Here is a 26,793-nt window from a genome sequence, read left to right as displayed (position 1 = left end):
ACCTTAGCCATTCTGACTGGTGTGAGGTGGAATCTCAGGGTTGTTTTGGTTTGCATTTCCCTGATGACTAAGAATGTTGAACATTTCTTTAGGAATCCTTTTATTTCTATATTCATAGTATTAATAAATAAACTAGTAAATAAAAATAAATAATAAAGTGATAAACATTCTTTAAAACATTTCCTTTGAGAATCAAAAGCATAAGTATCAATGTTTTTACTTTAAACAAGCAATTTTCAGAAAATATGTTATTTGTCATGAATGATTGCCAGCCTAGCTAATGTGGTGATGCTTTACTCAAGAGAGCCAGGGAACAAAGACGGAGCAGTAAGTCCAATCCACTAAACCGGGATCAGTCCTTGCCAAAGCCAAGGTACAATGCCACTGTCTTCAAAGCACCTCGGACAAGGGCTTAACTACTCCTCAGTATAACCCAGCAGTTCTCAACCTGTGGGCATCAACTCCTTTGGGGGTCATGTATCAAATATCCTGTATATAGGATATTTACGTTACAATTCATAAAAGCAGAAGAATTGCACTTATTAAATAGCAATGAAATAATTTTATGGTTGGGGTCACCACAATATGAGGAACTGTATTAAAGGGCCGCAGCACTAGGAGGGTTGAGAGCCACTGGTATAACCCACTTAGGGTCTTGCATCCTTTATACCTGTCAATCCAAGCAGAGCATCTGGAACCAAAAGATGAGTAAGATGATAGCAGACTGTGGGGATTCTTTGAATGACCTGTGTTGTTCACTACAATCCAAACAGCTTTGTCTCAGGGCAGTCGCTGATGGCTCATTGCTAGCACCAACGCTTGGAGTTAAAAAGGGCACTGCATAAATAGTTCCCACTGCTGGAGTGAGGGGCTAGGAGTTAGCCAGAGGCACGCTGTCCTAGAAAGTCAGTGACCACCGTGTAACCCTACCATTCTCAGCCCCCAGTCCTTGCTTGGATCAGGTCAGCTAACAGCCCTCTCCTGGCTTCTGCACAGTTTACCTAATATAGGGAAACCATTCCCTTTGTTTAGAATCCTTTCAGTGACCTCTGACCCAAGTCAATTCCTGCCAGAGTAGAGAAAAACACACACTATTGTTCCCTAAAGGAAAACGTTGTCCTATCTGCTTTTATTCTTGGATAGAACATTGTTTAATTTATAAAATGCTTATAGGAAAAAACGAGTGGCACTTACCAGTTCCTCGTGGTCCTTGCTTTTGCTTCTGTTGTAGGAATAGGGAAACAGTATTTGCTGGGAGTATGAGTGCATACTGATGTAAGCTTTAATGTGGTTGATATTTCTCCTCAGGAAGTCAGCCACTGCCTTCACCTCTGGCTCAGACTCAGGGTAAAGTCCACAGTAGGTCTCAGAGCAGGAGAAACTTGATGCGCCTTTCTCTGCACGAAAATTGTTCATTGTTATAGCATATGCAGCCTCTGTGCTTTGTGATTCCCCTTTTGTCCACTGTGTAGCAAACTCAGAGAAATGGATGAAGGGTGGTTCTACAATGGTCATGTCTTTATGTCCAGTAAATATTGTCAGTGTTTCTTTTGAAGTCAAGTATTTATAGCAAACTTGCTAAGGTCATCCTAGACAGGTCTTCCTTACAGTCTGAGGGTAGCTATCTCGGATCCTAAAAACGCAACCAGGAAGTCTAAGATGTGACTCGTTTCCAAACTTCTGGTTAAATGAGGAAAAACAAACTCTGAATTTCCTTAGGCACCATAAATGATTTTATTTTCAGTCTTAGCCATTTAAAAACCAGCATAGATTATTTAAAACAAAGAGAGCCCTCAGCAGCAGTCGTGACTGTGGAAATGAGTCTCCAGATCTGTCGCACAGTTAGAAACATGAGTTATGATATATAATGGGGCCAAAGGACTGTGAGGAGAGCTTGGAAACACTGTCCTCTGGACATGACCTTGCACCCAGGAACTCACAGCAACTATGGTTAGTTGCACACACCTGCACAAGGCCAAAGCAGTGAAACACTGCAGCAGGGATGCGGCCAGAGCTCACCAGGCCCCAGGTCCTAACAGAGGAACCACCACGTGTAATTGATGGTTGCTGGGGGAGATGGTCACTTTTCCTCGTGGATTTCATCATTGGTGGGTTCCCCATCCTCCTGCAGGTAACACTAACTGGACTCAGTGAATTATAGAGGGAGGGAGGGGAAGAAGAGAAGGAAGAGGGAAAGAGAAGGAGATAAAGAAATCGAGAGAAGCACATGTTTAGGGCAATTTGGGGAGAGTGAGAAGGAAAACTGAAGGTGGTTATAATCAAGATACATTGTCTACGTGTATAAGATTATCAAAGAATAAATAAAAATCAACTTCTTCAATTTTCTTATTTAAAGACGAGCCAACAACAGGAGGGAGAGATGAAAGTGATGGCTCCCTGACTCAAGTCAACAGTCACAGCCCTTCAATTACTCAGAATGTTTGTTATTAGATTATCTGCTAACTCAGCCAGGACTTCTCTGTGAACTCCTTGAAGTCCCGAGCTCCTCTCATCATGGGCATGAAGAGACACAGGAAACAAATGCTCACCACACCAGTGTTTGGAAGCGAAGTTCCTGTTCAGGTCTGTGCCCACGCAGCGGTTGTTCATGTGGACAGAGCGGTTCTTTCTCCACATTCGATTCTAAAGAACCAGATTGGGACAGGTTATCTAGCGTCCTGTCTCTGTCACAGTCCTCTGACACAGCCCCATCTCCAGCCAGATCCCAGTCTTGATTCAAACTGTTATCCAGAGCATAACAAAGTAATGATATCTTGCAGTAACATTTTTGGGAATCCTGGGATTTGGGTTAAGGATGAGCTTTTATGTTAACCCCGGGTGTGGGGATGTGGGGCTTCTCCAGACTGAAGCAGATGACTATGGTTTGCCTCATGCTCTAGCAGAGGAGTGGTTTTGCCAGCTGCAGATAGTTTCTGCGATTGTGTGGCACTGGGGATTCTGGGGACTTTTCACAGGGTATATAAATGCTATATGAATGAGAGGCAGGATTGGTGGTTGTTGGTCTTTGGTGGGTGGAGGGGATGGTTGCATTTTGTTAGCAGTCATGCTCGAAGAAGAAACAGAAGGAGACAAATTAGATTCAAAGATCTCTCTCCCTCCCGCCCCCTTTCTCTCCCTATCCTGTCCTTCTTTCTTCCCTATTCACCAATAGAGAGTGAAATGGCAGGGGTGGGGGTGGATAAAAAGTGGAAAAAAGCAGACCCACAAAGCAGCAAAGACCAGCTACAATGTCTCGTGGATTTTAACCTATACAAGTATAAAAACTCATTTAGTTCCACTAAGCTGCCCACTGGCCTTCTTACTAAGCCCTGTTTCCTTAAAACTAATTTCATGTGCAAGCTCATCTTGAACTCCTTCAAAGAAAAGTAAAACAGCTTGTAACCCAGCTCAGAACTGCGAGCTACGCATGTCAGCGATCTCTCTATACCGTGCTGACTTGGGTTGGTATACGTTGGCTGAGTGATTGGTTGAGACTTGGTCTTACACCGTAGCCCAGGCCAGCCCCCAGAGTACAATTTAGTCGAAGCTGACCTCAACCTCCCAGTGATCCTCCTACCTCAACTTCCTAACTGCTGGGATTACAGATATGGGCCACCACTACGAGAGTGAGCTTTAATGTTTTTAAGAGATGATTTTTGAGATGCTTGAGGAAGTGTTTATTAATAGAATGATGATACAGGGTCTTGAATTTTCTTTAAAATACTATAGGTAGAGTACAAGGAGGGAGAGGACATGAACAAACTCAGTGGGCCTTGATTTGGATCTGTGACATTCCCCAGAACCCCATGAGCTACAAGCTTGGCTGACAGCCTATGGCATTACTGGGAGGAGGTGGGGTGGATTCTACCTGAGCTCACTGCATGTGATAAGGGGACATGGCTTCCCCCATCTTTGTGCTTTCCAGCCTTCACAAGAAAGGAATTTTGTTCTACCCTGTGCCTCCTACCATAACCTCCTGTCACAAGCCCCATTAAGTGAACTTTCTGATGCTTTCTGCATCAAAACCAACCTTTCTTCCTTCTAAGCTTCTTCCTTGTGTATTTCGTCACAGCAGCAGAAAGATGATGGTCACTACTGAGGCCCTGAGATGGGTGTCTAGGGGGTTAGTGTACAGTTGGAATGCAACTACCCCTGCTTTTAGGGATATTTGAAATCCCCGTTATTGGATACTTTTTTTCCCATAGGAAAACCTCCTCACCAAATACACTGCATCTCTGTGTTTGCCAAGGCGCAGATTTTGCTTTCGTTGCCTCACCCACCTTTTTCCACGTGTAGTCGTAGCCGTCCACATTCATCACTGGCATAATGTAGAAATCCACGTGCCTCAGAAGTCTGGTGTATGTATTTTCTTTCCCATGGAATTGCGTTACCTGCAGTTAAACCGAGGGTGTTTAATGCCTTAGCTTAGGTCCCTCTGAGCTGGGCCTCAGTTTTAAATGAATTGTCCTCTCTTCCAAGCTGTTTTAAGCTTTCAATGTGAAGATTTAGTTTGCAAGAAGAATGACAGATCCTTAAAGTGACTGAGTTTACTGTAGCCGGATACCTCATGGAACAGTGCTTTGCACACAGCCCTGACACCTTCTTATTTAATGAGGACAGAAAAATAGAACCCCCTCCCCATTTCTAACCCCTACTTCAAACATGAGGAAAGGATACCTCTAAAGCCATAAAGCCTACAACAAAGATTTCAAAATTGAAAGCCCAGCTATAGCTCATCTCCTTTTAAAATCCTTAGTAACCGAGACTCTTCCTAATCTTGTTTTGGACCAACACTTCTCAACCTGTAGGCCTCTGCCCCTTTGGAAGTCAAGTGATCGTTTCATAGGGTTCACCTAAGACCATCTGCACATCAGATACGTACATTATGATCCACAGCAGCAGCAAAATTACAGTTACACAGTAGCAATGACAATAATGTTATGGTTGGGGTCACCACACCATGAAGAACTGTGTTAAAGGGTCGCAGCATTAGGAAGGTTCAGAACCACCGCTTTAGACTGAGACTTAATTAGATGAATTTTTACATACTCCTTAGAACCGTCACCAAGTTTGTTTCCGGTCCTTTCCCTCACGTTTTGTAATGTGGCTGTAATGCAAATGCAGCTAATCTTGGAGGTCCTTGCTCTGAGGTGCTGGCACTCACCATCTGGCCCTCACTCACCCCCATGTTGACTCCCATCCAGCTTAGAGGGTACATCTTTCAGCAGTCCAAGGACACCCACAGAGTTCACTCCAAAATGATAAAAAAAAATCTCAGGCAAGAGAACCTCAAAGAATGTTGTCTAGCAGGTGAAACCGTGTCACCCGGAGAGCTTTGTTTTAGATTTTTCATACTACATATAAAAGGGCATCCATACCTTTTATATTGTACATTAGTTTATGCACATTAGATTAGGATAGTTTGTTGTCTTGAACACAAATCAAAAGATATCAGTAAGAAACAGCTTTTTCTCATTAGGAACTCGTAAAGGTTTCTTTTAAATCCTACTTTAGGGCTGGAGAGAGTGCTTAGCACTTCAGATTCTGGACAAGGGTCTGATGCCCAGCACCTACAGCAGATGGCTCACAGCCACTGCGACTCCAGCCCCAGGAGGACCTGGCTCTTCTGGCCTCCATGGGTACCTGCACACTTGTGCATGCACTCACACATACATACACATAATTAAATTATGTGGACATAATTAAAACATGTCCACACGGAGAGCTACCAGCATTTAATGGCTTCAGAGAGAGGACAAGATGGTCTTCTCCAGGCCCTGATAGGTTATCTAATCCCAAGTGGTCATTTCTAAACATATACACATAGGGGCGACACTAAATAAAGTTAGCAGATTGTATTTATAAACGTGTGTGTGTGTGTCTGTGTGTGTATGTGTGTCTCTGTGTGTCTGTGTGGGTATGTGTGTGTACATGTGTGTGTCTGTGTGTCTCTGTGTGTCTGTGTGGGTATGTGTGTCTGTGTGGGTATGTGTGTGCCTATGTGTGTGTGTGTGTTCATGTGTGTGTCTGTGTGCATGAATAGCTAAAAATAAACAGCTGTGACATCGAGAAGTAGAGGAGGAGACATAGAAGGAGTTGGGATATGACGCCAATACAATACTCATTTGTGGAAGTTTCAAAAACTAAAATATATCCATACAATTGTGCTGTACATAGCATCACTATCCACACACACACTTCTATGCTTTTATTTACCTAGGGAAGAGTTGCTTGTCAGAAGTAAAGCATTTACATATCTCTTGTTGTACCCAGGTTGAATGTTTAAAAAGCGTCAATGAGTAAATAATGCACGTCCACCAGCAGTGGCCACGCCCATTTTCAGTAGTGTTTTCTCTTTTAAGTTGATCAAAATGGATGACACATGTACTCATTTTAGTATTTGAAGCATAATTTTACTGTCTTTATTCATTATGGAGGCTTATAGACCTCCTATGTCATTTTATGGAATACTCTTTATCTTATGTATGATTTTTTTCTTAACTCCAATCCCTTCTTCAGGGGCAGAGTTTTTTTTTTATTATGACACATGGAGAAGCATTATCTGTTCGGTAAGTGTTTGCTTTATGTTCATTTCCCAAGGATGGGATGTAGCAAAGGCTGTCCAGACAGTTCAGAACTAAATGTTGACTGATGGTGATGGTGATGATTAGGACCAAGCAGAAAATGGCTTCCAGTACTTTTTCTACTTAGGAAGCTCATCACTTAATAGTATGTTGTTTGCTAACTGTCATTCAGTGTGGACACTACAGTTCTCCCAAGCTTCACTTGTAAAACATGGGCCAAGAATTCCAGGTTATGATACAGGGAAATGCCGCTTAACTCTACTCCAGTTGATTCTGACTCCAGTGATCTCGGATCTCTCGTGGAAAAACACTGGCCTGCAGGAAGTACTTACATAGCCTATGAACCACAAGCAGAAAGCTGGTGAAATCCACTCTCTGGCATGGATTCCACAGTCGATCCATATGGCATTTTTGACTCTGTGTTCCTTTCCTGAGACCTGCACACACACACACACAAAAATAAAAATACAGCACAACAATCTTTCCTTTTCTTTCCTTTTACTTTCCTTTCCCCATCTTTCCTTTTCTCTTCTTTTACTTCAGCTTTCAATATATATATATATATATATATATATATATATATATATATATATATATATATATATATATAGTTTTCTTGAAAATTCTCAGAAGTAAATTTAAAGGCCAATGAAATGGAAGGGACAGTTGCTTAGCTGTAACACATGTGGAGTGGGAACGACATTGAAGCCAGACTGTTAAAGTCTTCCCATCCCTGCACTACATAAGCACAACAGACAGAAAGAGACGCAGAGAACAGTTGCTGTAAGCAGGTCTCTACACCTCAGAGGTAACCAGTGCTTGCTGGTGGGCAGTTGTCTGCAGGAAAGATACAGACTTCAGAAGTACAAACTCCCTCAAATTTCTCCCTTTAACATACATACTCTTTCTTCAGTTCACCCCCCAAAGAATGAACACATCACCAGCTGATTCATACATCCAATACCATTAGATTAGGGCCAGAGGCTTTGACCTGATGCACAAAATGGATGGCTAGTAAAAGTGTCAACTCTGGAGCAAGAATGATTTTTTTTTGTTAAGCCAGTTAGAATACCAATGTGAATGGAGAAGAGGCTCTCGTGAAGTGCCACTCCTAGCGGGGCAGGAAGTTGGCAGTTGATGGTTGTTGAGGGAGGGTTGTAGAGTGAGTTTTCTCCAGGGATGAAGTCTCTGAATGTCTAGTACTTCTGCTGATAGTCCTATAGTCATATGTATATGGATAACATTAAGTGAGAGGAGGAGAGGGAGGAAGAGAGGGAGGACGGGAGAGAGGGAGAGAAGGGGAAAGAGAGAGGGGGAGAGAGAGGGGAGAGAGAGAGAGAGAGAGAGAGAGAGAGAGAGAGAGAGAGAGAGAGAATATGGAGGAGATGGGGAGAAATTGAAGATTTGACCAAAACATGTTATATATATGCATGAAATTATCAATAATGAAAGAATTCTCAAGAACATTTCCAAAATCAATCACAATTTGTTTGATCTAAAACTCTTTTTCTTTATTTTTATTTTATTTTTAGGAATGTTTTTCCTGCATGCATGTCCACACCACGTGTGTGCCTGGCCAAAGGAGGATGTTGAATTCCTTGAGACTGGAGTTACAGATGGTTGTGAGCTACCATGTGGGTTCTGGGAGTCAAATCTGGGTCCCCTGAGAGGGCAGGCAGTACTCTTTACCACTGAGCCAACTCTACAGGTCCCGTAATTTATATGGAGAAAAAGGAGAATTATAAATTCAAACAAATAACTGAAACAAGAAGAAAAGTGAGCAAATATGGTTATTTTCACCATTCTTGGAAGGTTTCCTTTCCCAACCCACAGTTACCAACATCTAAAGAAGAGGGAAAGAAAAATGGCTGCTAATGCCATTATCTAATCTAATAATTTGATTATCTGATCAAATAGGTGTGGATGATTCCATCTAGTCAATGTAAAAAAACGTCCTTACTTGTCCAGTTATTGTCTTACTTGATCATTCATTCATGTCTACATACTTCGGCTTTACTGATAAATCACCTGCTGCCTCCCACACGGACAGCATTGTGGGTCTGCAGAACTGTATGCTGTGTGCACATCTTAGGTGAGAGTAAAACTTGATGCACCCAACCAGGATGCAGGATTTTTCTCATGTGTTCATTCAGCTTCCAGACATGCAGTTGCAAGATTACATACACAAAATAAGAAAGTGTCATGGGTGGGCATCCCATGACAATTCCCGTGGAACTAATCAACTGATTAACTAAGTCTGATTAACTAACTCAGTCTGATTAACTAACTCAGTCTGATTAACTCAGTCTGATTAACTAGCTCAGTCTGATTAACTAAGTCTCATTAACTAACGCACTCCCATTAACTAACTCAGTCTCGTTAACTAACTCAGTCTGATTAACTAACTCAGTCTGATTAACTAACTCAGTCTCATTAACTAACTCAGTCTCGTTAACTAACTCAGTCTGATTAACTCAGTCTGATTAACTAACTCAGTCTCATTAACTAACTCAGTCCCATTAACTAACTCAGTCTGATTAACTAACTCAGTCTGGTTAACTAACTCAGTCTGATTAACTAACTCAATCTTGTTAACTAACTCAGTCTGATTTACTCAGTCTGATTAACTAACTCAGCCATTAGAAGAACCCAGCACTGCTCATTTCTGCCATGATTCTGCACTGAAAGTTGTTGTTGGGGGCAGATTGAACCTGAGATCCCAATTTAGTGTCTTATCTTTGAGTGACTGAAAATGCTTACCTATTTCCAGTGATTATATACCAATTCTACACCACTAAGCAAATGTGTTTTTTTCTACTAATTACATTTCTCCAGAGCTTCTCTTCAATTTTTAAGGGAGAGAGTGTGGGAGAAACTATGGAATTGGAATGTGTAAAGGGAAATGTTATCATGGTCTTGATGCTCACAGCTTTCCCAGTATTCACATTCACCCATCTTCCATGAGCATATTTATTCAAAGAAGACACCCATCCAAGGCAATAGTCCTCTCTCCCTTATTTGGATATTGTTAACTACAGGGTTGAAAAAGAAACCCTCCCAGAATGGTATAGATGGCGACATTTAATTCTCTTTTCTTCTTGTCTTTGTTACCCTACATTTTCTTTAGTCTCTTTATTTCAATATCCTGAAATTATTTTGTAACTAATTTTTAAAAATCAAATTCTCCCCCACAAGATTCTGCAACTTAAAGTAAAGGACCCCATGAGTGGTGACTGAGGCTGTGGTGTGGCCCTGCTCTCTCTCCTTACCTGGTCTGGTGGCACAGCTCCTACTTTGGTTTCAAAAGCTAGGGTCCTGTTTGTCCAAGAACAACTCAACCTGCACAATCTCTCTGAGAGGTAGTGATATAAACAAAACAAGGGTTTGAAGAGTAGCCTAGGCTACCCCCCTGGTTTTATGAATGTGGCAGCTGCAGCCCAGAGGAAGTGGATTGTCTTGTTGTCTATGTCTAATGTACCATGAACACAGGCGAGTGGAACTCTAGAGCTGAGTTTCAGTCTTATAAACTCATTACTCAAGAAAAGAAAAGTTAAAGGTAATTTATCCCTAAGTAGCTGGATATCAAGCTTAAGATGCATACACTCGAAATAAAAATATTTCCTGAACAACAACAACATCAACAAAAAAAAGCAGAGGTAAGTAAGTAAATCATAACAAACACCATTGGAGAGTTGACTGCCCTCCCCACAGGTGACTCCCTGCACATACCTTTAACACATAAAGTGGGTACTTTTCATATGAGGATCCAATGTAGATTTTCTGGAGCATGTCAGGGTGCTGTTCAGTTATAACTTCTATCCAGGAATAGATCTATGTCAATGGAAGTCACAAGTTAGTCACAGGACAAGCTCAAAGGATGTCCCTGATCACAGGGAGTAGGCAGCTTCTTCATGTACAGGAGATCTCCACTCCATGATCAGCATCTAGATGAGCTGAAGAATGGAAACCACCTGGGGTTGTGTATTTCCTCTGCTGAAAATGAATAAAAGCAGAGTTCTGGTGAATTCTAAGGATTAGGAAACTATCGAAACAGCTCTAAGAAGCAGACAGCAAAGAGTTAATCTTTAAAATGTGGCCTTGAAAATTATTGGCTTCTATTTAATTTTATTTTATGTCTGTGGATGTATGTCTATGCACCACATGGGTGCCTTGGAGGCCAGAAGAGGGTATTAGATCCTTTGACCCTGTATTTACAGACAATTGGGAGCCACCATGTGGGTGCTGGGAATTGAAGGCAGGTCCCATGGAAGAGCAGCCACTGCTCTTAACTGCTGAGCCATCTCTCAGCCCAGACACTACATTTTATTCATTTTCTGGTGCTTAGGTTGGAATTCAGGGCCTTGTACATAACAGACAAGCACTTTGCCACTGAGTTATGACTGAGCTATGCCTTGGGCTTTTGTTATTTTGTTTTTTGAGACAGCATCTCACTATGTAACTCAGGCTAACCTTGAGCTTATTATCTCCCTGCCTCAGCCGTCTGAGTGCTGAGGTTATGATTTGAGCCACCACACCCCACTCAATCATTTTAGAGCAGTGGTTCTCAACCTGTGAGTTGCAGTCCCTTTGGCAAATGTCCATCTCCAAAAATATTTACACTTCATAACAGTAGCAAAATTACAGTTATATTGTAGCAACACAAATAATATTATGGGGTCAGCACAGCATAAGGAACTGTATTTAAGGTTTGCAGCAGCAGGAAGGGAGAGAACCACTGTTTTAGACGCTTATGACATTGAGACCCTTGTCTCTCTTTAGTAGGTCCTAGGTCCTCCTACCAGGCATTCTGGAGATCACATTACAAGGCTTAAAAAAAGAAATTCAGTGCTGGGAGATTACTGTTGCTAGAGTGGTTGCTGAGCAAGTGTGAGTACCCGGGTTCAGATCTCCAGCACTCGTGTACAACAGGCACTATAGCATGCCTGTGTAATCCTGACACTGGGGGAGGGGAGAGTATGTCAGGAGGGACAGAGGGAGAGCTTACTGGCCAACCAGTCTAGCTGAATCAGTGGGTCACAGGTTCAGAGATTATGTCTCAAAAAGTAACATGGAAAGCAACAGATAACAAATGTAGACCTCTGGCCTGTAAATATATGTACTTGTGTGTGTGTATATATGTGTACGCGCACTCGCATGCATACACACACACACACACACACACACACACACACACACACACACACACACACACATTCACATTTTAGGACCAAGACAACCTGGGCACCCTTTTTACACACAAAAAATATCAACATGATTTCTTCCTACCATAAACCTAATGAGACTGTGGTGACTACAAAAGTTAAATATGTGTAAGCTAAAGAAAGAAACTCCAGGGGTTGGGGATTTAGCTCAGTGGTAGAGCGCTTGCCTAGGAAGCGCAAGGCCCTGGGTTCGGTCCCCAGCTCCGAAAAAAAGATCCAAAAAAAAAAAAAAAAAAAAAAAAGAAAGAAAGAAACTCCATAACAAGCAATGGCCTTACTCCCTTCAGCACAGGAGTCCAGAGAAATCTGAGGGTCTACCAAAACTCCAATGGGAGAAGAGATAATTTCTAGGGCTTACTTTAGCACCTCCTTTCAAGTAGGTATTGAATTGTCATCTGATATGCAATAGCTGGGACCAAACTTGGTTATGTCTCATTACAGACCAACTTGCTCCGTAGTCTTGGGCCCTATGAACTTATGATGATTGGTTCTCTGGTTTTATCTCTACGAGCTTTCCTGGTGATGATTTCATGTAGCAATCCTGGCTGATGGTAACTGGACCATCATTTACCCTAGGTCTTCTGGAGGCACAATCAGCAAGAACACTTTGCTCTTGGGTGCCAGGGACAAAGATGTTACTGAAAGTCCTGTCACCAAGTTCCAACTTGGTCTATAAGGTGTCAGAGATGTAACCACCAAATGGTTATTCACTGGAATTTTATTTCCTACATTAGTTATATGGGTGAACATGTCTGAGGAAACTACTTCATGGACTAATCAATGCTGTATTACTGGTGAGTCAGCATATTTCTTTGCAACAGCTCCATAGCCAACTTCATTGATGAACTTACTAAACCATCTTGGGTGGTCATGATGAGGTATTCATAAGTAGGGGAAGGATAAAAGAATTTCCTGAGAGTAAAAGTACCGTATTTCCAGTGAGTCTCTTAGAAATGATCTGGAGTAGGGAGAGGGGAAGTCTACAATACTTTTTGAAATACCATGGCGATGGTACAGTGGTCTGCTGAAGTCCTGCTCAGTAACCTGACGACGTTCAAGGGAGGCACTGATCTGGTCTCACTACTGTCCTTAAAAGAAGAGATTCAGACAGAAGGAGACATGTGGGAATGTACAAAGGAAAGACATATGTCCAGGTTGGTTGTACGCCAACCCAACATATGCTAGAGTTATCTGGGAAGAGGAAGGTCAATGTAGAAAATGCTTTGCTCAAATTGGCTGTAGACAAGTATGTGGGAGCATTTTCTTCATTATGAACTGATAGACGACGGCCCAGCCCACATGCATGCACACACACACATGCACACGCACACACACACACACACACACACGCACATACACTGTCCCTGAGCAGGTGGTTCTGTGTGGCATGAGGGAAACCCCTTTTCTCCCTGGTTGCTTTTGGTCATGGTGTTTATCAGAGCAGGAGAAAGCAAACTAGAACAGCATTGGAAGAAAGGAAACAACTGTCTCCAAGCCAAAGAAAGAAGCCTCAGAAGAACCAACCCCGCCAACACTTTGATCTTGAACTTCTTGCCTCCAGAAATGTGAGCAAATAAACATCTAGACAGGCTGTCATTCTGCTATGGACTCCTTAGCACAGGAGCACAGCCATGATGTTTGTTTGCTCTCCCAAGTCTTTCATGGGAGTATGGTAAGACAACATAACTTTCTGGGAAAAAATTTTACTAATGTATTTTGAAATCCTCCTGTTGAAGGCATTTCCTTCTGCCTAGAAAACTCAACACAGTGGCATCACAGGCATCTTCTGCTTTTCCAGCCACTCCTGCCTAGACGCTCCACATCGAGTTCGTCTCACATTGCTGGCGGCAGAGGCCAGTGGGAAGTGCCCTATGGAGAACAGATATGAAGGACGCTAAAGAGAAATAATGTGGGTGTGAAAATGTAAGAGCCCATCAGTCAGCCGGGCACAGAGGCTCTGGAAGCAGACTGAGCTCTGGATTAACCAACTGGAAAGAAATGGATGGTTTCAAAGATGAAAGATAGAAATCGATTCTTATGACCCAAGTTTCAGTTGTGGTTCCTGCCAACTGGGGGCACCCAGTCAAAGACATATCCTGATTTAAAGGCTCCTACCCAGAAGGATAAAAGGCAGTCACGTGCAGCATTTAAATATAAGGTAATATATCACTTTAATTCTATGACATAATCTGGTGATTATTAAGAATAAAATTCAGGCGCTCACTTCGGCAGCACATACACTAAAGTTGGAACGACACAGAGAAGATTAGCATGGCCCCTGTGCAAGGATGACACGCAGATTCGTGAAGCGTTCCATATTTTAAAAAAAAGATTAATATTCAGAGAACTGTGGAGATGGCTCAGTGGTTAAGAACACTGACTGCTCTGACAGAGGTCCATAGTTCCTTCCACCCACATGATGGCTTGTAACCATCTATAATGGGATCTGATGTCCTCTTCTGTCTGATGCCCGATTCTGTCATGCAGCCAATGTGCAAATAGACCACCCCATCCATATACATAAAAATAAAAAAATAAATCTTTAAAAAAGGGATAAAATTCAGATAATGGTCCAAAGATACATGAGCAACTGCATGTTGGACAGTTTCAACGTAGCAGACTCATTCTTTATTTTCTGCTGTCACTAGCATTTAATAGTCTCTTCAGTGTCCCCAGAAATGACAGTTACTCTTAGCCTTAGACTCACATGCTGGCGTAGAACCAGTTTATCAAATATGGGGGCGCACTTCCCAGGGGAGACATCAGTGAAAGGATGACTTACCACCATCTAATCAACCTAAGTGTGATTTAAAAATCAAATCAAAACCCCTCTGCTGGTTATGGTTGAAGTGGCAATTCTGGTCAAGAGAACACAGTACCTTTGAGGATTGGCAAAGTGACTTACTTCATTTAACGAGTGATACTGTTCATAGTATGAGGAGGAGGCTCGGGGGCTAACAGTGTCATTGGACGTCTGCTGTTGAATTAGATCCTCCACGTTGTTCATCAGGACGCTGAAGAGGAAGCAGAGGGTGAGTGATTTCTAAGCACAGTGCTGGCCTTCCTGCACGGCCCATTGTAGGCACGGTGTGTGAGCTTGTGAGAGAATTGACAGCAGGTCTAATGAGCGATTCAGCAAGTAAAACAATACAGCGGTGTATGGAGACAAGATGAATCCTCAGACCCAATTAGCAGAGCCCGGTGGACACTAGGGAGAGGGTATGAGGTGTAGTTTCAGGACTGCCTAAACCTCATTCTTCTCTACCAACATCTCTTATCTGGACTGTGATTCTTCAGTGTGTATCCTATAAAGATTGTGATGGTTGATCTTGGCTGCTAGCCAAGGAAGAAGGAACCTCAACCAAAGACCTGTCTCTACCAGATCGGCTGTGGACAAGGCTGTGGGGCGGTTTTTGGATTGCTGGCTGATGCAACAAGGCCCTGCCCACTGTGGGTGGTACCATCCCTAGGCAGCCGGGCTATATTAACCAAGTTTGTTGACTATGAGCCTAAGAGTAAGCCTAAGCAACACTCTTCTGTGGGTTCTGCTTCAAGCTACTGCCTCGACACCCCTCAAGGGTGGACTATAATATGCAAGGTTAAATAAACTCTTCCCTTCCGGTTGTTTTTAGTCTTGGTGTTTATCACAGCGACAGTAATCTGGCTAGAATATAGAGACTGATGCTTCCAGGGCAGTGTCTGTTCTCAGTGAGGGACACAGGAGAAGCACACTGAGCAGCTTTTCTTTCTTGTTTTTCACTGATGTATCCCTGGTGTTCTGCAGGACAAAACATGAACAAACCTTTTGCCAATCAAAAAGCAGGGAAAGATAAAATGGAGACTGTTAGCTTGCTTACCTCCTGACTAGGCAAGTACTTTATCAGAATTACCCACCAGCTATAGGGATGAACAATTTGGAATTAGCTCTCATACTGATGAAGATTTCTTTATTTAGGCCAGAGGATTGATTTCTGCCTCCACCATGTTTCAGCTGGCTGACTTTGGGAAGTTTCCTTGTAAGTTAAAAAACAAAAACAAAAAACTCTGGGGCTGGAGAGACAGTGCAGAATACTGGCTGCCACAGCAGAGGACAGAGTGTGAGTCCCTAGCATCCTCATAGTGGCTCACAATCATCTCTACCTCTAGTCTTTTGGCCTCGGTGGGCAATGCACGCAGGTGGTGCATAGACATACATGCAAGCACAATATGTGCACATAAAATAAAAATAAATCGATTTTAAACTTTTTTATCTGTCAGCGTCTAGCTTGCACAGTTCTATAAGGACAAGTGAAACAATGTAAGGGTTGGCTCAGTACAGTCCCTGGAAGGGGCAGTAAATACCTCTAATAAGTCTTCAATAATTCTCCCAACATATTTAAAGACAGTGTCCATCGGCACACATCAGACCATGGTCTCAAGCAGTATAAAACAATGGCAGGGGGACACTGGCTTGTGGACCGTGGTTCAGGAGAGGAGAAAATGATCCAGAGAAACCAGAGGAGGGAATGGCCTCTGCACAGAAACACCCAACACACTGGATTTGCTTTTTTGTTTTTTAAACACCTTTGTATCATAAGATGCAGGGTCACTGTTATTTCCCTCCAGTGCAGGGTTATAATTCCTACCAGATCATGCAGGTGACTAAGTGGCAGTGCGGAATTCCAGTGTCAGACCCTCTTTCTAGTTGGGGGCTGGCTCTTCAGAAACATTGAGAAGAAAGAATCCATGACAGCTTTGTCTCCTTTTCCAAGAGACATCCCACTTAGCTGAGTGTGACGATCACTGTTAATTTGACAGCCTCTAGAATCACTGAAGAGACAGGTTTCTGGGCAGGTGAGGGGTTTTTCTAGATCAGGTTAACCAAGACAGGAAGACCCATCTTAAATAAAGGTGGCAGTATTCCAAGGGCTGCATGTGAAGGAGAGAGGGAGCCGCCAGCAGCAGCAGCAGCAGCAGCAGCAGCAGCAGCAGCAGCAGCAGCAGCAGCAGCAGCAGCAGCAGCGCTCGTTGCTCTCTGCTTCCTGGCTATGCATGCAGCGTGACTGGCTCCTGCCCCCACGCTTTGCCTGCCGTGGCAGACTGTGTTCACTGACAACCCCTTCTGTGGTGGCTACCCTTAGCAGTCAACTTGACTACATCTGGACGTAGCTAAAAACCTAAGCAGACGGACACATCTGTGAGGACCATTTAGCTAGTTGGATGGTATGAAGACTCAGCATAAGTCTGAATCGTTTGAGGTCAGGAGACCCACCCTCAGTCCGGGCCCCACCTTCTCATGCCTGCCTATAGAAAGGACACAGAAGAAAGGAACACTGCCTTTTGCATTCTCTCTCTCTCTCTCTCTCTCTCTCTCTCTCTCTCTCTCTCTCTCTCTCTCTCTCGTTTTCTCTCTTTCTCTCTGTCTGTCTCTCTCTCTCTCTCTCTCTCTCTCCCCCCGCCCCCCATCTGAGGTAATCCTTCACTGGTATTAGAGCCTGCTTTTTCAGGGTTCCAAAGGACACTGAAGAGCAGCCGAGATATACCAGTTCTAGGGGTTCTTTGCAAGTATGCCCACTATTAAGTATTATGTGTTTATATGTAATTAATATATATGTAATTATATGTATACATAATTTTACACACATACACACACACACCCACACACACAGTATCAACTCTGTTCGTCTAGAGATCCCTGCCTAATACATCTTCCTTCTTTCCTTTGTCAGGTTTTTTTTCTCATTGTAACAAGGAGACAATAACTAATGCCACAGAGATGATGGTTTTGCCTACCGGGAAGAGAGCAGTCAGAGAAAGAGGCTGAGTGAGAGGTGTGGAAGACCACTGGGTTTTAATTCCGATGAAAGACCAAAGCTGGTTAAACCACTTGTCACTGCATTTGGTCTTTGGTCTCATCACCAGCCTGTCACAGAGACTGCCATGCCACCATTTTTAATAAACTCCATTTTCCCACAAAGCAATTATACTGTTTCTCAGTCAAAGACACAGTGGGTGTTTATCATAGGTTTTGAATATATGTAGCAAAGGATACCTACTTAAATGGAATTCTGCTCGCATTTAAATAGGCTTTGACACTGTTGACATCAGACGCATTCACAAAGAAGTGGACTTCCTTTTTCTTCTCAATGAATTCAGCTGTCACTGGCTGCCAGAGAACAACCTACAATTTGTGGGGGGAAATTGTTAAATTGAAAACTGAACCGTTTGCATCATTTGCAAAACTAGCTAGGCCCATCTAGCTACTTGTCTCTAGAAGGCTGTGACAAAGACACCTCTCAGCCAGTCTCCACCCTGCACACAGTGATATAAACATTCATTCTGCAGGGACCTCTTTTACCCACTGCTGCTCTAGCTGCCAAACAGACCCCGAAACACTCCAGCTGCTTCATATTTGATGAGAAGATGAATACATTTATGACTTCTATGGAGCTGGATGTGCATTTCAGGTGCTTAAAAGAGAAAAGAAATTCTAGGAAGGAAGTTTGATTACACGTCAGTTTTGCTTAGTAAAGAGTCCGTGCGTTTGATATTGTTATCACATCAGTGTTCTGTTCTTTCATCTAAAGCCTTGGAATATTTACAGTTTTCTCATTCTACCGCACTTCTCCAAAGTGCTTTCAGGCTTTTTTTTTCCTTATTAGAGCACCAACCAGGCAGATGCAAAGATTAGCCACTGAAGAATCATACCTAATTTGTCTAAGAGCATATAGGCAGGCTCAGAATAAGCAATGAGATTCTGAGGTAAACAAGAACACACTGTTGTGACATATATACGAAAATGAAAAAAAAATGAACTCAAGTTTGGGTTTTTCTTTTTTGTTTTTTTTTGTAAGCTTATTAAACAATGAAGAAAAAAAGCGGACAAGGAACAGAACAGAGTGGTTAAAATTGAGATATTTTTGATCCTTTTTCTAGAGATATTTTATTTTTATCGTATGAGATGGCCAGGGATGTGTTCCACTCAGCTCTGTGCCTGTCAGGCGCACAGGTGACCACCCATGTGATGTACACCTCGGGCTGAGGCCTTCCTGCTCAGGCTACTGCTCATGCCACCTCACACTGTGTGTTCCTGTAAGGTCGTTCCCCCCAGAGTGGGATTCTGGTAACCATTTTGCTAAAGCAAAGCTTCCACTGCCTGACTGGGGAAATGCTCTGCCGTCTGAGAACTATCATCGTGACCCTCCGTTCTGCTGGGTCATCTCCTGCCCCATGCAATGAGGGCACCTCCACCTCCTCCAACTCCCTCCGTCTTCTTTATCATTAGCAAGCACTCCTGACTGCCTGCACCTGTGTTGGATCTCGAGTTCCCAAAGAACACGAACAAACACTGGCTCATTCACTCTCTGCTGCCTACCAACTTTCCACATCTTGGACTTCTGGGGAGCTGGGACCCAGGCACAGACATTTTAATCAAAGTTTTCTTATAGCTTATGTGCCTACCCGTTAGCTAAGAACCACCATTCTCCAAGCAAAATATTGTCAACTTTCTCCTGCTGTAGCAGCTCTGTGCTGACATGCTTATAGCTTCAAGGTAATACCATGATACCTCAAATAAAGGTAAAGGTTTGATTCTGGAAACCATAGGCCATGTGGTTATAGCCAGATACCTATAGACAGACTGGAAGGGAAACACAGTTCACAGTGCTCACAGGGGAAAATGCTAATGTAAATGTAAGTTAGGGGAATTACCTCGTAAGTTGTAGTGAGATTCTGAAGAAGTTGAACTTGCCTGGAGGTTCGAGGGAGAGCAGATAGAACATGGCCACTGGGGAGGGAAACAGGGTTTGGTTAAATAACAACACGACACTGGCATACACTCACCAGAGGAAACAAAGTGTATCAGGGCACAGGCAGACTCATCGTAAAGAGTTAACAACCTCTTTCTCATACTCCTAACTAATCACAGAACCACAGCTCTTGGGTGCAGAGCACTGATCTCTTTCCTCTCCCTTCTGTGCACTCAGGTACACAAGGGCTTAGGTCTGAAAACAGATGACAAATAAGTTTGCTTTTATTTTTGCACATGGGAAATGCAGGACTCTAGTTTGCTGTCACTGGGAGTGTGAACTAGTAGAGCCTTTGTGGAAAGCAGTGCAGAGTTTGCTCAAGGAAAGATAGAGCTCCAATGTACTCTGACAACACTGCTGGCCATGAGGAAATGAAATTAGTACATCAGAGAGACATCTGCACTCTCACTTTTGTTGCAATACCCCTTGCTGCTGTGGAGTCAATCTGAGTGTCCTTCACTGGATACGTTGATAAAAAAGTGTGATAAATACACAGACACACACAGTGGAATAATACCCAGCCATTAAAAAGAATGAGATCCTTGGGTCTAGAGAGATGGCTCAGTAGTTAAGAGCATTTGTTGCCCTTGCTGAGAACCCATGTTCAATTCCCAGGTTCCACATGGCAGGTCAAAACCATTTGCAACTATAGTTCTGAGAGATCTGACACCTTCTTCTGACATCAGTAGGCCCCAGAGATGTACATGGTGCACATATATACAGGGCAGACAAAACACTCATACACACGCGCGTGCACACACACACACACACACACACACACACACACACACACGAGAATTCTAAGAGAAAAAAATGTCAAAGAATGGGATCCCATCACGTATGTCAACAGAGATTATGTTAAGTAAAATAAGCCAGGCACAGAGAGGCTAACACTATGTGATTTTTTTTAAAAAAGATTTATTTATTTATTCTATATATGTGAGTACATTGTAGCTGTCTTCAGACACACCAGAAGACGGCATTGGATGCCATTACAAATGGTTGTGAGCCACCATGTGGTTGCTGGGACTTGAACTCAGGACCTCTGGGAGAGCAGTCAGTGCTCTCAACTGCTGAGCCATCTCTCCGGCCCTACACACTATGTGATCTTATCTATGTGTGGACTCTAGAGGAGATCTCAAGATGGGAGGGAACAGAAAAGTGGTTACCAAAGAAGCTGGGAGGTATAGGAGGAAATGGGTCAGAGAGCAAGAGAGAGTAAGAGAGAGAGAGAGAGAGAGAGAGAGGAGAGCCGCAATAACATTCGCCACCACAAGATGGCGCTGGCTTCCACTGCGCCCCACGTGGAAAGCCGGGATAGCTTTTGCCATTACAAGATGGCACTGGCCTCCGCCGCGCCAGCCCGACTTCCTTTCAGGAAGTTAACTGTGTGCGCATGTGCAAGAGTGTCTTCGTGCCAGGTCTTTGCCCACTCCGGGGCGTGCCTATGAGATCATGGGTAAGCGACCAATCAGGTATGGATGCGCCACGCTAGAGTGTATATAAGCCACGCCATGCTGGCGCCGTGGCCGCCCCTCTCTTTAAGATACAATAAACGTTTTGCTGCAGAAGGATTCGTGTGTCCACGCGTGTTCTTGCTGGCGAGACAATAGCACGGGACATCTGTGCCGAAACCCGGGAGAAACGCCACACCATCGCCAGACGCCGAGGGGGGCCCCCCCCCGTCCGTGGAGAGAATCCAGAACTGCAGTGTTTAGGGTAAGCTCTGAGAGATATGTTTGGTCTTGACCTCTTTCAATTCTTTCCCCCACTAGAAGATGCCGCGGAGGCTTTTGTTATCGTTTTAGCAGCCTTCATTCTTTCCCTTTTGGTTTTTGATTTTGTGGCTGCTGCTAGGCACCGTCAGAGGTCGTGCCTAGAAGATGGGAAATGCCGCCCAACTATGGTAGCAGGACAGAGAGTGCTAGGGGAGTTACAAGACAGCATGTCAGAAACAGAGCGGGATAAAAGATTAAAGAGCTCAAAGAAAAAAGGTACAAATAAGAAAAAAGACCCTCCCAAAGACTTCAGATCTGAGGGAGCGAGAGATTGGGGAAAGAACGCCCCGGGAGAGAAACAGAGAAAGGAGAAGAAAGCTTTGAAAAGGAGAAGCCTTTATCCGGTAAAGGAGTTAGAGGTTTTAGAGCTTGATAGTTCAGAAACAGACGAGCTTAGCTCCTCTGAGGAAGAGGATTTAGAAGATGAGGCAGCTCGCTATGAAGAAGAAAGATATGGGCCTAGGTGGAGAGCCACTGTGAAGAAACTGAAAGTTATGGATCCTTTGTGGGCAAGGCTGATAATTTTGTTTAAACTTCACAGAGTCATACTGATCAGATTTGATAGAGGTAGACCGCCTGAAAAATTTATTCAGGAGAATCAAACAAAAGGACATCTCAATGCCCATGCACAGCTTGATGGGGTTAATGTAGTTGGGTTGTGAGTGGAAATATTCAGGACTGTGTTTCACTTCCATACCATTTGTGAATGTCAGTCGTGCTGCTCAGATATCCCGTAATATATCTCAGTATCTTACAGGAATTTGGTTTTAACACGTTGATGGACTAGTCCAAGAATTGAGACAATCCATCGTCCATATCAACTCCACTCGAGTGGATGGTCACCGTGGAAGTGGTGGGAAAGGGGAAATCCTACCTCTCTGCTGACTCCTATTGGAATCTGGGTTCCTTTCGTGGAACACCATCTAGTTTTTTCCCTCTTTGCCTATTGTCTGTCCTTGGTGCACCAAGCTGTCCATGTATGTCAGTTTATGTCTGTGGTTTTTGTTTCTGTTGCTTAAATGTTTTATGTTTCATGTTCAAAAGAGAAAATGGTAAAAACTTTATCTGCTGGTCGTTCACACCTTGATTTGGTTTTAACTTGTTTCAAAAAAGGAACGAATGAATAAAAAGCAGTTTCAATCAGTCCTTGGAGCCCTGTACCTGTAGCCAGGTGTCTAGGTCAGCTGGAGAAGCTGCCCAGGGGTGAGCGTCTGCATGAGCTGATTATTAGACTCAACAGGTGACAAGGTGCTTCTCTTAAAATCATAGCTAAAAAGGTAAAAATGGTGCTTGGTCTAAATATTAAAGATATGTGTAGTCACTTCAATTTTGTTTCTCATTGGTTTTAAATGTATAAATATGCTCTACATGCCTTGGTAATGGACTATTGGCTTTTAAGTTATTGGATATGGTTAAAAAGGTATAATATTGGTAACAGAAAGTTGACATAAAGCTGGTAATTTGGATGAAGTCATTCTAGACAACATGTGGCATGAGCCAACCTAGGGAAACAGGTCTAAATGGAGATAATATTTTTATGGAACTCTTATCCTAGAAACCAGGCTTCTAAAAGAATTTAGGACAGTGTCTCTTTGTTGAGGTATTGGAGACCGCACCATCGTGCGTTCATATGTAGGAATTAACAGTCAAACTTTGTAACGGTGTTTTGGAGACTGGATTTTAGAGGCTAGTTTGTTAGAAGTTGAGTTTTGCTTTCCAAAGTTGTGGTTTGCCCTGAAGTTATCTGTATTTTGATGCTAATTCCACTGCCCCAACAACAGCTGCCTAGTCACATACTCAGGACTCAGGTGACTTTCCAAAGTTGTGGCTGTGCTCTGTTGTTACAAGGAGAACTTAAAGATTGTGATTAAGGATTGCCAGTGTTACACTGACTAACTCAAACTTATTTGTAATTAAGAAAAAAATCAGACAGGTAGAGATTGTAACAGGATTTATGAAGGATTGATGAGGTTTTGAAACTTGTGAGAGCATAACAGCCAGTTTGCTTACTCCAACTGTCATTTCAAGATAGATTTAGAGGATTGTTTTTATGCAGTTTGTTTACATCCTGGCAATTGTGAGTTTTTATTTTGTGAGCTTGCTTATAATTTTAGAGAACCCATAAAGTGATATCATTAAAAATTTTACAAAAGAATGGCTAACAGCCTTGTATTATGTAATTTTGTCGCTTCTTCAATGTAAGAAGTTAGAACTTCAATCTTTCAGTGTATATGGAAATTTTTACTACAAACTTTTGCTCTCAAAATGAGCTTTAATATTTGGGGAGTAGCTGTTAGACTACTCCAGAAAAGAATATTTGAAACTAATTTTAAGCTACTAAGAATATGTTAATTGGCTAAGTACCTCACCTTACCAGAGGACTTAGGTCTTTGTTTGTTATCCACATTGGAGATAAAGCTTCAGTTGTGTTAATACAGAATTGTAGGCTAGAGTCATGGAAGTATTTTAAAAAGAAACCTGGTAAAACATCTTATTCCAAACAACAGTTAAATTGGTTATTACAAAATACTGATATTTGGCCTATTACATATACAAATTTTTCAGGCAAAATCGATAATTTTACTCTTTACGTGCTTTTGTACTTCCTGTATATTTGTGCATACAACCCATAAGAAATGCGCTTACTGTATTTAAAATGTTAAAAAAAAAATCAAGCTTTCAATTCATATACTGATAGCCAATGTGTGGCTTGTGGTTTACAATTGATTTCAATTACTTAATGCTTTAATAGAGACAAGTTTTCTACATGAAATCAGTGAGTGATGATTTCAGTGTGAATTGTCTGACAACTCACTGTCCTTTCAGTGCTCTGGCTCAGACAACTATACAAAACCATAGAAAATGGTAATAGAGTTGATATGAAAGAGGAAGACTCCATTTGCTTACTTTAAATTCCCAGCCTCACCCTTCCAGCTCAGGGATTTCTAGTACAACTGAATCTAGACAATATTTACAGGATTTGACATTTCTAATTAATGCTTATGTTTAGGTAAATAAAGTTTGTGAGGTGCTAGAGAAATGGCTTAGTGGTTAAGAACACTAAATACTGTTACTTTATAGGACATTAAGAACTCAAACTGGATTGCCTGGACTCCTTAATAAGGGAGGGCAATGATACCAGGCAGATTATAGGCCTTACATAGGAACAATTAGTCAAAAAATCTCATTCTTTCTAATATTTTAATAATTAAAAAAGGGGAGTTATCCCTGTATGCTAAATAATGTTCCTTTTATTTCAATTTTAAAATTTGGGTGCCAAGGAACACTCTGAGTGTTTATGGCACCCTACAACTAGGCATACTTCTGATTAGGTGAAATAGAAGATCCACGTATTGGCATGATCCTGTTCAGATATTTTATATGGGGTAGAGGGAATGTTTGTGTTTTTTCTACAGGATGCTACAAGAGTGTGCCAGCTGCCAGAAGTGGTTGGTGAGACTTGCTGATCCTGGTTGCATGAAGATTCAGCTCTCGTGGTTCGGGTCCCTGAAGTAATTCCTCTTCCCTGAGAGGAATATGGAAGATTCCCCCTCATCTTTTGTCATCACAGAGATTTTGGCGTTGCTGCAGTCAGTGTTACCGCTGCGTGTGTCCCGTCCCACTGTGGCCTGCTCTCTGACCCTCTGTGCACTGCTGCTTGCTGGAGAAGACTGGACTCCAGCCGTTGCTGCCCCCCTCATTTCCCTGGTGACTCTTGCTGCCTTAACTGGTGTTGTCATTTTGCAGTCTATAGCTTCACAGGAATGCCACCTGCGTAAAGCTGCTGTGGACTGGGGAACTCTTCCCTGGTTATGCAGATCTCAGACATGGTTCCATTGCCTGATGGTTGTTCCAGAAAAGAATGGCTGATCCTGAACTGTCCTGGGAAAGACCTTGTTATTTTCGCTGCTATTATAGCAGCCATTTACTGCTGCAGCCATTGTGTCTGCAGTGTCTGGAGTTACCCTCCCCCCAATCTATTGTTAGGCAAGCACAGTGGGTGAACTTTCTGGAGTAGTTGCTAGAACCAGATGAGGTGCCCACTACTTGTTGGGAGTGGCTCTGTTTGGTGAAGCCCTATGCTGTGGATTAGTGTTCATGCTATGGTTGGTTTGCAAACTCAGATCTCAACAGAAACGTGACAAGGTCGTTATCACTCAAGCACTTGTGGCCATTGAACAAGGGGCCTCCCCTGGAATTTGGTTATCTATGCTCAGGAATTAGTCGGCATCTGAGTTCTCTGCTCTTGCACCCCATGGATCTGTGGATCCATTGCACTGAGATGAGAGAGACTCAATGATTCTTTGATCAGCCCTTCTACATCGCTGAGGTTTCCTCATTGTACGCGATAGGGTGATCATGATTTCCCCACTAACTCATTTTCTGGCTGGCCTCTTTTTAGAGTTCGCCCTAGGTCATTTAACAGTTACTGTCACACAGCACTGTGGTATCCAGAGACGGGCAACTTTCCTCATGCACAGACCAATCTAAGACACGGGGCCCGGTGGCGATAGGGTTACCCTACGACGGATAAGGCTGTGACATAGAGGAATGACCTAAGACAGGAGCCACAGCAGATGGACGTAACTGCAGGGACCTAGACCAGCCTCATACTAGTAAAACAATAAGGGGGAGATGTGGAGAGCCGCAATAACATTCGCCACCACAAGATGGCGCTGGCTTCCACTGCGACCCACGTGGAGAGCCGGGATAGCTTTTGCCATTACAAGATGGCACTGGCCTCCGCCGCACCAGCCCGACTTCCTTTCAGGAAGTTAACTGTGTGCGCATGTGCAAGAGTGTCTTCGTGCAAGGTCTTTGCCCACTCCAGGGCATGCCTATGAGATCATGGGTAAGCGACCAATCAGATGTGGATGCGCCGTGCTAGGGTGTATATAAGCCACGCCATGCTGGCGCCGTGGCCGCCCCTCTCTTTAAGATACAATAAACGTTTTGCTGCAGAAGGATTCGTGTGTCCACGCGTGTTCTTGCTGGTGAGACAATAGCGCAGGACAAGAGAGAGAGAAATCCATAGATGCAAATTGTTGTTCGATGAAATACGTTCTACCACACAGGGGCAACTATGATAAGCAAGACTGTGCTATCTATATGTTCACAAAGCCAGAAGAGAGAATATGAATGTTTTCACAAATAAAAGATAAATCTGTGAAGAAGGGAGATGCTCAATGCCCTGATCTTATTAAACAGTGTGGATGTGTATCCTAATATACCCCTGTATTCCACAAATATGTAGAATTGCCAAGTAACTAATAGCAACATAATATCACGTATTTGAGAACATCTGTGTTAACACTAGTTTACATTTATTGCAGTATAAAAAGAATATCTATGAACTCCCCCCCCCCCCACTTAAGACATTCAGCACCAGACCAGGTATGATGGTGTATCCTGTAATTCTAAG

The 26,793-nt window shown here is 42.9% G+C and overlaps 1 protein-coding gene and 1 non-coding gene across 3 annotated transcripts in view; one reads left to right on the top strand and one right to left on the bottom strand.

Moving 5' to 3' along the window:
* Positions 1-26,793, bottom strand: part of Cpb2 (carboxypeptidase B2) — a 48,837-nt gene that overhangs the window by 7,462 nt on the left and 14,582 nt on the right. For both annotated transcript variants that reach the window (NM_053617.2, XM_039092945.2), the window contains exons 2-9: positions 19,496-19,571; positions 17,842-17,966; positions 14,712-14,820; positions 10,314-10,415; positions 6,917-7,021; positions 4,281-4,391; positions 2,550-2,643; positions 1,195-1,397 (exon numbers count right to left, since the gene is read on the bottom strand). In NM_053617.2, coding sequence (NP_446069.1) covers positions 1,195-1,397; positions 2,550-2,643; positions 4,281-4,391; positions 6,917-7,021; positions 10,314-10,415; positions 14,712-14,820; positions 17,842-17,966; positions 19,496-19,571 — 925 coding nt within the window. The remainder of the gene's footprint in view (positions 1-1,194; positions 1,398-2,549; positions 2,644-4,280; positions 4,392-6,916; positions 7,022-10,313; positions 10,416-14,711; positions 14,821-17,841; positions 17,967-19,495; positions 19,572-26,793) is intronic.
* LOC120097303 (U6 spliceosomal RNA) lies at positions 14,023-14,129 on the top strand. The gene has a single exon (XR_005494513.1). It is a non-coding gene; the product is annotated as a U6 spliceosomal RNA (small nuclear RNA).

The sequence above is a fragment of the Rattus norvegicus genome, chromosome 15 (genome assembly GCF_036323735.1).
Source record: "Rattus norvegicus strain BN/NHsdMcwi chromosome 15, GRCr8, whole genome shotgun sequence".
Taxonomy (NCBI): domain Eukaryota; kingdom Metazoa; phylum Chordata; class Mammalia; order Rodentia; family Muridae; genus Rattus; species Rattus norvegicus.
This window is presented reverse-complemented; position numbering and strand designations above follow the sequence as displayed.